At 36.7% G+C, this 12,486-nt stretch overlaps 1 protein-coding gene across 1 annotated transcript in view; it reads right to left on the reverse strand.

Annotated features, from left to right (window-relative positions):
- Rpt5 (26S proteasome regulatory subunit Rpt5) overlaps positions 1-12,486 on the reverse strand; it is a 169,769-nt gene that overhangs the window by 11,369 nt on the left and 145,914 nt on the right. The window contains exon 11 of the mRNA XM_090384616.1: positions 6,900-7,045. Within this exon, the coding sequence (XP_090240742.1) occupies positions 6,900-7,045 (146 nt within the window). The remainder of the gene's footprint in view (positions 1-6,899; positions 7,046-12,486) is intronic.

Raw genomic sequence — 12,486 nt, forward strand, 5'->3', positions numbered from 1 at the left:
ATTCGGGTTACCCATGGGCCTGGGCATCTCTGCTCCCCTTTCCAAATTTACTTAGCCACAGTTGAAAATAAAATCCTACAACCTTACCCTTCCGAGATAAAGTTATACATGCGATACGCCGATGATGTACTTTTAATAGGAAACAAAACTATAATTGATAATCTTTTTACAAAATTCAATTCAATTCACGACAGACTTAAATACACACTAGAAATAGAAACCAATAAACAAATTAATTTTCTCAATCTCACCATATATAAAACAGGTACTAAACTAGGAACTAAGATCTATAAAAAACATACACACAGAGGGAAATTCCTACATTTCACATCACACCACCCTTTCAACATAAAAAAATCTGTTCTCTATAACCAAATCTACAATGCCATTAAATTCAGCACCTCACAAGATGACCTATCCAATGAGTTACAATATCTCACAAAAAAATTCACTCTTATTTTTTCCACTTATAACAAACTCAGATCACTTTTCAATAAATATAAAGAAACATAAATATCCAACAAGCGAAATGAATAATATTATTTATTTAATAAAATGTCAACACAATTGTAACGCCTGTTACATTGGCAGTACCACACCAAAATTCGGTTCAACCCAATCATCCAATACCAGAGCATACTACCACTACAATAGCTTCAGAACTGGACAATCTAGCACCGAACTTACTTTACATGCCCACTCCAACAACCATACGCCCCTAGTTGACTCAGCTATTACCATATTAAAATTAAAAAACAGTTACAAAATTTTACAATTTGAAGCCCTCATTATAGAATGGTTTCGTCACAACTTCGATCTAAATATTATAAATGCGAAACTCCCCTTCAATCTTTCTCCAGTTTGGAATCTTACTCTGAGATTCCCATAAGTAACAAACTGCATCACGGGATTACAAAATTCTTCTTAAATACAGTACGCGTTCCCTTTTCATTTAACTTGCCAACTGAAGACGTTTTTTAACGGAAGTCCTTCGTTATGACTTTTGGCTTATCCACTATTTAGATTTCCAATTTAATGACAACCAAGGACGGAATTAGTGCACTTCTACTTCCTTGCACATATTTTAATCCCGTTTCCATCATAATTACTATTTACCCACCCCTTAATTTAAGAACCAATCACCTTAAAGCTAGTCACCTCTTGCCATTCAAACCATAACAACTGCAGATCAATCAAGGTGAGTACTGAAAAATTAAGCCCTTGCTATTTTTTGAATTTAGTCCAATAAAACAGTACTTTAAAACATACTATAACTTCTAAGTGTCCTATTATTTTATTCTTATTATTCTTTTATTCATTGGGCTGATGGTCAAAAATTGTAAATGAGAAACCTGGCACCATAAAATAATCATGCACAAAATCACTTAATATCCCATTACAAAAATAAAATAATGAGAGAAAAATAAATAAACAAACAGAAACAAAATACTGCATGGGATATTTTAACTCACTAGAGGCAACTACTTCCAGTGTTTAACAACCTGCTGTCCATAGGGGAACTTCACGAGATATTTTACATTTGTGCTCTCTTGGGGACAAATATTGGACCTTATATATTCTTGTCTCACATACAAGGGAGAATAAGCTTTCCTCATTCCTTTTACTTTAGAACCTTACAGACTTCAATCAGATGCCTAGTTGTCAAATTTTGCAGTCCAACCTAAGCATTCTTCATATGTGCATTGCTTATCTTTAAGATGGTCACCCTTCTTTGAACCCTCTGCAAAACTTGACTTTTTTTTTTTTTTTGGGTGCACTCACCAAACCTGAATACAATTTTTAGATGTTGGCTAACGACGTTCTTCTCCCTACTAGCATGAACAGGCACAACAAGACACCATGTGCCTTCTTAAATGCCTGTTCACACTGTACAGAAAATTTCATATCAGATCGAATACTAACACCTAAATCTTCATCCTGAACTATTTTTAACTTCTCTCCCGCCAGCTTTTATGTGACTCCAGGAATACTTTACCCAAAAACATGGTGGGGTGGAGGGACCCAATGCTGAACCTTGAGGAATCCCACTTATCGTTGTTGTTGTTGGCATGAAGTTCAACGACACAAGGGCTACTGAGTCAGCTCAGAGTTTATTTCATATGTTATAACAATTGAATTATATTCATGCATATAAGTCAGTACACTTTAAGTATATTAAAAGTTCTTATATGTTGGCATGATTTCCAAGGAAATGAGATAAAATCTGAGCTTTGTTCATCTGAATGATTGAAAGGCTGGATAAGTAAAGAGAACAGTTTACAAGAAAGTGGCGGACCGTAAGTTGAGTGCACTGGTGTGTATCTTCTCCCAATAATAAAAACAGGTGTGTAAGATGAGTTTGTCCAATTCTCAGCCTTGCCAATGCCACTGCGTTTCATCTGACTCCGGAGAGCCACAACTTTGGATCGTGTTTTATCTGGTAAAGCTTGTTGTTCCAGATCTACAATCAGTTTTCATTACTGGCCTTGTGAATTATAGGCTTGTAATCTGCATAAGGAACTTGAAGATGGCAAGAATGTGGTTAGAGGTTATTTAGTGGCAAGATCAGTAGTCTCATTTTGTTTTCCCCGAATTCCGGAATGTCTTGGGGTCCAACAAAATGTTACTGACTGATTGGACTCGGTGCAGGAGAGTAACTGATAGTGAATAGTTTTCAGTGTAGGATGACAGGAAGAGAAATTCTCCCTTACAATAGAGGTTGCGCCGAGAAAATCAGTATGGATTAGTCAGGTGAAGTGGAAGGTTCAACAATCTGGTCAGGTGCTAGCTTTATAGCATACAGCTCGGCAGTGAAGATACTGCATGTGGCTGGTAATGAGGCTGTAACTGTAAATTACCTAGGCGTGAATGGATTAGACTCTCGTAGAGGTGTAGTAAAGTATACTGATCAGCTTCCCATGACATGAACAAGATTGATTGAAGTATATTCAAATGCTTTAGTCAAGCAGTTCTCAAATGAGTGATGTGAGCTTGGAAGTTTAGCTTGCTGTTTAATATCAATTCAAGAAATTCTGCTTCACTCTGAAGATTGATCACTAATGATAATTCTCTATCTCCTATCTTTTAGCCAGCCTGCAATCCAGTGTAGGATCTTACCAGTAACTCCAACTTCTCCAGTTTATATAACAGCTTTCTGTGATGAACAATATCAAAAGCTTTACTAAAGTCTATATATATAATATAAAAATTGTTACCCGCATGCAAATGTTTATAACTTCATCATAGTAATTTACCAGATTGGGTCAGACACGACCCCTTAACAAACTCATGCTAGGATCTATTGAAGATACCATTCTTGTCAAGGTGGTCCTAAATTGCATCCTTAACCACAAACACCATGTTCTTTCCTACCACAGAAGCCAAACTAACTGGCCTATAGTTACCTAATGCCTCTTTAGCACCACCTATGTGGAGTTGGGAGACATTGGCACTTCTCCAGACTAAGGTAGATCTTCCCCAGAGTCTGAAGACTCTCAATAACATTCTCAGCAGTTTCATACATAATATGCAACCTGAATATATACTACCAACCACTGCAGCCTTGTCCTCTTTTAACCTCATCAACTTTTCTAAGCTCATTACATCACAACCAAATACATCCCTTAAAATTAATTAAAGTGTTTTTCCTTGTTATCTTCAACTGGTTAAGGATTTTGCTTCCATTACACTTTCCTTTTCAGTGTTTAAAGTTAGTAATGGTTGCATATAAGAACTCTCAGAGGATGCAACAGTAAATTTGCCTCATGCCATTGAACTAAGTCAATCATGTGCCAACTTCCCTAATCTTCCCACAAACTAGCCATTCCACTGAACACCTAATGTCTCCTCAATGGAATCAGCAAAAACCCTTGAATCTCCCCTGTTTAAGTGAATACTGTCTACAAAATAAATTCTGTCTATCAAGGCTTTCATCGTGAAATCTCTCCCCTCCAAACTGTGCGTGCACACATGCACGAACATTTTATCCTATCTTGACAGTTTTTTCAACATGACCTTATATTTCATAACCAATTTATCAGTTTGTTTCAGCTTTAAAAAATTATTACCCACATGTATTACCATGCATCTACTGGAAATCGTTACGAGCTGATACACTATTACATCAATTTCAATTGCCAATTCACTCGATATACATACTCTGCTTCTATGCTATCTCTCTTTCTGAGTTTTCTTTACAACTGAGTTCCCAGTTATAAGGGAACTAGAACATAATCTACCTCCCGTGGAACCAAAGAATTCTGTACCAGTTGATCTATTTCTTGGGCTGAGTGTGGGAGCATGTAGCCTGACATAGCATCAACATTACAGCCTCTGGCGAGTTGCCAGATTGAATTTTCTCCAGGGCATCGTTGTTGTTGTTGTTTTGGTTTTTAGGAGCATTAGCAACTAAGGCCATATTGCTCCGGGAATATGCGGTGGTCATTCCCTGACCTTTCCGTATTTGGTGGTGACGGGCTCGAACCCCGGTCTAATCAAGAAGCGTGTGCTATGCACTGTTGCTCCTTCCCACCTGGCTACGGAGGCGCCTCCCAGGGCATCAAATCACTTCCTCAGAGAATTAATCATGCTTGACAATATGTTGCGGTTTGAATTTATTTCATTGCACTCCTGACATTTGGCACAAAACAATGATTCGCCATCAGCTAGCAAAAGCTTGGCATTAATGTAACAAGTGCAAAAAAAGGCCATGACTCACAGGAGAATCACTGCAATTAAGCCATCAATCACATCATTTGGCATGTTATGGCTAAATTTTTTAGGCAAACCCATAATCTCTTTTAAGTACAATTTAAAACTACAAAATAGCTGAAGTATAAGATACCTAGTCATCTCACTAAATCAATATTTTAAAACTCTTCTGTGCTCACCACACAAATCCCTTTTACATTTTATGCACCAAGGTTTTGTGGAAAGCTTCAGGGTGAATGTGCTGAAAATAAACCTTTGCATTCATGTTCCAACCTAGTGTTTTGAAAGTAGTAAGTACACCATTAACAAATGTTCTTGTGTTTTTTTGGTTTATGAATGCCTAATAAGTTTTCACAAGACTACTAAATGCTGATGAAGCTGCCACTTCTTTCTGAGACAGAAATTGTGAAATTATCATCTTTCAGTAGCATTGATTCTGTTTGTTTGTTGAAAATACCAAAAATCACAGCCATGTACCATCTGGGAGAGCCTTCGCTCACCTCGAGCATCAATGAGCTGTAGTCATCCAACACCTTGCTGGCGGTTCGTGGGGTTCCCCTCCCTGGACCACTTTCAGTAGGTACTAATCACGACTGACCGTGAGCACCCCACCAGCCGTGCCGTTTCGGATATGCTCTGACCCAGTTGTCCGGTCATTACAATCTGGCCTTTGACAAATTCACTTAAGTCTGCTGCCTTTCCTACTGTAGAACAAGAGTAACACCGATTAATGGTGCTCAGTATCAGGTGTTTTTTATACCATGTTCTGACCCCTGCACATGCCGTATATCACCTGCAGTTGCTTCGATTTGCATAATGACTCACTGGTCAATGTTTGGCTCATCAGTGTATGTGATATATTAATGTTCGTATCATAGCTAACATATCATATCCAGTTATTTGATTTGAGCTCAAAATGGAAGTAATTCTTTGGAATTTTGAACCAGAAGTTAGATGAAACAATCAAATGACAAGAACAGATATAAAGATATAAAGGGGAAGTGGTATAAATAGTGGTGTGGAGTGATGCTGCAAAGGTCAAACTTTATAAATGAGGCTGTTTCTTAGCCAGATTTTTCCATTCAGAAATAAATTACTTGTAAATTATCACTGCACAAAAAAAAAAAAAAAAAAAAAAAAATCAGTTTTTTTTTCCAAAATTCTGACTTGACTTTCACTTTAATGTTGAGCAATCAGGTCAAAATAAGGAAAGACACCAAAAATCCACAGCACATCTTGAAATTTGTCTCAGTCTGATTGTTTCAACTGGAATGAAACATGGGACTAATAATGACATGGAGAAACCTCTGATTTCAAAAATCAGAAAATCCCAAAATACTTAGTGGAAGACATCCCTTTTGATGAATGATAACTTGAAGAAGTGATGGTTACTGCAACAAGAAACAACATATTCCTTTCATTTCAAGGATGCATAACTCTAAAAGAGATCTGTAAACTAGAACTAGAACAGGAATTAGCAAATCTTTCCATATGCCACCTGTGCCAACAGGTCGCACATGGGAAAATTTTCTATGAATTGCTTATTTCTGAGTTTATACATCTGTCCAAGTGATACAAGTGAAGGTTTTTAATAGTTGTAATGAACAAAAATAGTACAAGGAAAAAGGTTGCTGATTTGTGGACTACACCAAATCCAAAGAGTAATGTAGGAAGATTAATGAATAAACTAATGAATAATTATGCCGCTCCTCTGCTAGATTATGATTGGGGGGGGGGGGGGGGGGGGAAGTGGTATAAATAGTGGTGTGGAGTGACGCTGCAAAGGTCCAACTTTATAGATGAGCCTGCTTCTTAACCAGATTTTTCTATTCAGAAATAAATTATGTGTAACATTACCTGTCTATCTGAATGAACAAAATCTCTCTTCCTTTCTACATAGTTTCATCATTTTATGAATTTTTGGTTCACGTTGACGCATTGCAACATATAGTTATTATTTCCTGCTTGTGTAGTTTAATTTACTTATAAGAAAGTGTTCATGGCACATAACATGCTTGCTGCACATCTGAATTTCATGTGCTTATTCATTCATCTAAGCTTCTCTAAGGCAAAATGTTTCTACATAAAAATATAATAAAATAATAATAACTATTCTTCTCCTTGTTTAGTGATATTGTTTTACAGTGAGTCCACATATACAATAAATGTAATGAAATAAAAGTACTTACTCTACATTCATCTTCCTTGAATGAATTTGCATGATTCTAGCACGGGCTTCTTCATTGGGATGAGGAAACTCAATCTTTCTGTCTAATCTTCCAGATCGTAACAAAGCAGGATCTAATATATCAACACGATTTGTAGCAGCTATAACCTAGAGAAATGTTTTTTAAAAATTACATCAGTTATCTAACCAATAGTTATTGAGCAGTTTTGCATATCCTTTAGAGAGACCTAAAATCAGATATTCTGAAAACTGCCTAGATCAATGATCACACTTCTGATAACCATTTATCAGCCCTTTTCCAATAAAAATTCAATGTACTACTTACTGTTATTGGTAAGCTAATCTAATATAGCATGCACAGGCACCAAGGTCTTTTTTAAAATTTGGCTATTTTAGAACCTTAAAATGTTCTTAAATACAGAGAACCAGCTGTATGTTAAAACTGCACAACATGCAGTTGGTTCTCTAGTGTTTGTTTGCTCTACAAAAGATTGTGTGCAATCTCTGTTGTAATTACATACAAATTAATACTGCATCATTTCTGTATGCAATTAAACCGTCTGAAGTTGTATGAAGGACATCATTATATAAAAAATATATTGTGAAATCCTTCACAATAAAGTTACTTATCTCCTATACTTTGATTAAGTGACACTTCCCCAATAGAGAAGTCTATTGTTACTTATTCTCAGTGGGTACCATCACCAAGATGGCAGGGCTAAATGACTGTTCATCAGTGGATGAGTACGTACCTGAAGTTGCAAAGGTACTTATTGGGGAAGTGTTACTTAATTGCAATAAAGAAGTCGTGTCTTGTTTGACATGACTTCTTTATTGAAATCGAGAATTTTGAAAATGATAGAGAATAAGTTTAAACCTCATTCAACCTTATTAGCAACCACATATACGCCGATGAGGCAAAACATTATGACCAGCGAGTTGTTATGCAAATCAAGGCAACTGCAAGTGAGCTACAGTGTGTGCGCAGGTCGGGACATGGTATAAAAAACACCTGATACTGAGCTCCGTTAATCAGCATTACTCTTGTTCTTCAGATGGGAAAGCCAGCGGACTTAAGTGAGTTTGACAAAGGCCCAACTGCTCTGCCCCAGACGACTGGGTCAGAGCATATCTGAAACGGCACAACTGATGGGGTGCTCACGGTCAGCTGTGGTTAGTACCTACTGAAAGTGGTCGGAGAAGGGGGAAACTCATGAACTGTCGGACGACCACGGCTCATTGATGCTTGGGGTGAGCAAAGGCTCTCCTGGATGGTACGTTGCAACAGAAGGGCGACTGTGCCACAACTTGCCGGTAATTGGAATGCTAGTGATGGGAGTAATATGTCACAACACACAGTACATTGAACCCTGCTGAAAATGCAGCTGTAGCCGCAGGCCACTCCAAGTGCCTATTCTGACCATGGTCCACTGGCAACAGTGCCTATAATTGGCATGCGAGCATTGAAACTGGACCTTGATTGGTTGGTTTTTTTTTTAGGAGCATTAGCAACTAAGGCCATATTGCTCTGGGATATGCAGTGGTCATTCCTTGACCTTTCCGCATCCTCCGTATTTGGTGGTGACGGGCTCGAACCCCGGTCTAATCAAGAAACGTGTGCTGCACACTGCTGCTCCTTTCCACCTGGCTACGGAGGCGCCACTGGACCTTGAGTGATTGAAAGAAGGTCGTCTGGTCCGATGAATCACGTTTCCTGTTGCACCATATGGATGGCCAGGTACGTGTGCATTATTTACCTGGAGAAGTGATGGTGCTTGGATGAAAACAAGCTGGCGGCAGTGCTGTCATGCTTTGGGCGATGTTTTGCTGGGATATCCTGGGTCCAGTCATTCATGTGCTGGGCACTCTGATGTCTACCGCCTGCCTAAACATCATTGCTGACCAGGTACACCCTTTCATGGCAATGGTCTTCACTTCTGGCGGTGCAGTCTTTCAGCAGGATAATGTTCCATGCCACACTGCCTGGATTGTTCGAGACTGGTTCGCGGAACATGAGGAAGACTTCCGGGTATTGCACTGGCCTCCAAATTCCCCAGACATCGATACCATCGAGCATCTGTGTTTGTGTTGGAACAACAACTCCGATCTGCAGCATCTCAACCATAGACCTCACAGGAGTTAAAGGATCTGCTGGTTACGTGTTGGTACCAGATACCACAAAGCACATTTAGAAATTTTGTACCATCCATGCCTTGCCAGGTATGAGCTGTTTTGGCTGCATGTGGAGGACCAACATCATATTAGGTAGGTGGTCATAATGTTTTGGCTCAATGGCGTAAGCAACAGGTTTATTGAGTCTAAGAACCATTTGCATGGAATACAAATGGTTATTAGACCTGTATAATTGAACAGGTTCTTTGGAAATGACTATGTTAGATCTGCTTTGGATTTAAGTCTCCTATACTTTGAATAAGTATCACTTATTCAAAGTAAATTTTTGCAAAAATATTAATATAGCTGTTTCAGCAACTGAAAGGGGCTCCCAACCACCACATGCTTGAAACATCAAGTCTCAATTTAATATCAAGATACAGTTTCTTTTCAATGAGCACAAAACTTATGAGACATGGAGCCAATAAAAGTTATACAGGCTTTAGTTTCTGAAAATTTATATACACAGGTTTTAAATATACATTGTGGGACCCATATTCAAAATTCCTTTCAAAACTCATTTTCCTGAGTTTTTAAAGGGGATTTTAGAAAGCACCACTGTCCAACTCTACATAGCATTAATATGCTATACAATTTATTTACTGAAAGTAGCTCACAACAATTATGTCTTTCTGAAAACCATAATACTGAATACTGATACATTTTATTCTAATAAAGCTTTGCTATTTGAACAAAAAGAACCAACTGCAGCATAAAGTAAGGATATCACCCTTTGTAAAACAGGGTAATAAATCTAATGAAGTTATTGTATTTTATGAATCTTGTGGATCCCAAAACTTGAAGGATTGTGACATTGTTTTAATTGATGTTACATATAGTGTTAATGTCTGGTTTTCACTTGCTGTCCAGTACACAAATTGAGAAAATACCAGATTACTTTATAATATCATTGTTTAAGTTTATTATTTTAATTTTATTTACATTCAGTTTTTATTACAGTTGTTTTCTTGGAAGTTTTAATAAATTTTGCAACCATTGCTGCTGTTTAGGTAGAACTGTGTCCTGGATATTGCTGATTATTTTTAAATTACGTATTTCATGTCTTTTGGCCATTGCTATCCCCCTTCCCCCAATGAAACAAGCTGGAGAACAGTGTTCCCGCCACAGAACAATTGCCACCAACAGCTACAATATCACACAGCAATTAAATCCTTCCCTACCCGCACACACACACACACACACACAGAGAGAGAGAGAGAGAGAGAGAGAGAGAGAGAGAGAGAGAGAGAGAGAGAGAGAGAGAGAGAGAGAGAGAGAGAGAGAGAGAGAGAGAGAGAGAACTTGAAATAACCATGTCAACACGTGCAAGCATATTTTGTTGAAAATTAAACTTGGGAGCAAATGAAACTGTTTTACTGTGAGATTCTCTGGTGTGCTAGCAGTTGATGGGCTACTATATATATATGATATGTGGACTATGTATATGATAATTCATATCAAAAGCTGACATATGCCATGAATAAATATAAAATGTATTTTCTTTGTTTTATGAAGATAAAGAAATTTATCTTTTGATGGCAAAAATAAGACATAATTAAAAACATTCTCTTGTAATTATCCCTATATTTATTGGCAGCAAACAGTTTATACACATTTAGTGGCATTTAAACAGTATGTGCTGCCAATAAATATAGGGATAATTAGGCAGAATTTATTTTTGGCTATAATGCAGGTGTTAAAAGCCATCCCTGATACCTGTGTTACATCAAATTTGCCCTATGTTTTAATACATATTTAAATACTTTAAATGTTCTTTGTAAAAAAAAGTGCCAATATATGATGGCAAAATTTCAAGCCCCTACTCCATATTGAGGTGTTAGTATATTTTATTATATACCCTTTTTAACACATATCTGTATTTAATTTTTAGAATTTTATATGTACTGTATTTATTTTTATTTTAAAAATAAATGATTTTAATTATTATATTCTGTTGCTTAGTCAGTTGAGACAAGATTTGTTTGTAGTGGTATTAAAGTTTGTATTTACCAACACTTTTTAAATAAAGACAATCTTAATATAAAATTTTTAATTATTCCACATGTGTTCTTTTGCTAAGGACCAGAGGTCTTCTGGATTTCTGGAAACCTTCTGGTCCCAAGCTTTCTGAATAAGGGGTCCAGTACTTTATTTTTTTATCTACAGTTATTTTAGAAACTTTTAATCACTTTAAATAATAGTCTTTTCTGTCTTTCCCAATTATTACTAATTCACATACATTCAAGTTTTCTTAAAACTATTCTGTGATCACAACTTCAAAAATGATATGGTTAAGCTCTTTGTAGCTGGTTAACTGGTCACCATCGAACATTAATATTTTCCATTAATACCTACTTATCGCTTTTAAAGGTAACAATGCATTTACAGAAATAGAATAGCTCTTTATTTAGAACTATTGTTCATGTGTTGACACAATTTTCACTCAGACAAACTTCATCAATTAAAACATAATTGGCAATAAATTAACACTGCTAAATCTCTCTCAAACATCCCCTCTGAGGATCAAAACTAATTTTTATGGCAATTCTCTAGTTTTAAACTGTTATAATTTTACTGGTCTTTTAACTCGTTTAACTTCTCCTTATATATTACTCTGTTCACATTTTCCCCCCATTGTTGCCATACTAATGTACACTCTCAATGACATGCAGTGCTAACGATATTGGTAAATGTATGAATTAATAGCTTCTAATACTAATTTTAGAGCAGTGAAATCTTCTATCATCTAAAGTTTCCTAAAAATTGCAGTTTAAAGGAAAACTAACCTTTTAGGATTTCATTCATTGCAGAAAATATAAAATTACAGCTATATATAAACAAAATTGTTTCTATTTTAACTTTTTACTATTTATTAAAATTATTTTTACAAATTTTATATTCATATCCAGACTCCTTCAGGTAATAAAGATATAAATATGGATACAAAGATGTGATTTCATTTGAATTTTTATGGCACATGGGCAACTTAAACTTAAGTCATGATGCACCAAGTCCAAGGATATGAAGATGTGAGGTGTATGAAGATAGAGCAGAATATACAATTGTTTGTTTGTTATTTGATTTTTAGGAGCATTAGCAACTAAGGCCATAATGCTCCATGGATATGTGGTGGTCATTCCCTGACCTTTCTGCATCTTCCGTATTTGGTGGTGACGGGCTCGAACCCCGGTCTAATCAAGAAGCGTGTGCTACGCACTGCTGCTCCTGCCCACCTGGCTACGGAGGCGCCAATATACAATTAAGAAAAAATAATGGGTACTTAGAGTTTGATTCAAATCAGAGCTGGAAACTGGTAGGAAAGATACAGGTAGACACAGTCACTGTGAATGGTGATTGCAGTTTTGACTGATTAAGCAATTAGCAAGAATTGCACAGTTTTATCCGGTCTTTAATTC

The sequence above is a fragment of the Mastigoproctus giganteus genome, chromosome 1, assembly GCF_048544385.1.
Source record: "Mastigoproctus giganteus isolate SK-2022 chromosome 1, ASM4854438v1, whole genome shotgun sequence".
NCBI lineage: Eukaryota > Metazoa > Arthropoda > Arachnida > Uropygi > Thelyphonidae > Mastigoproctus > Mastigoproctus giganteus.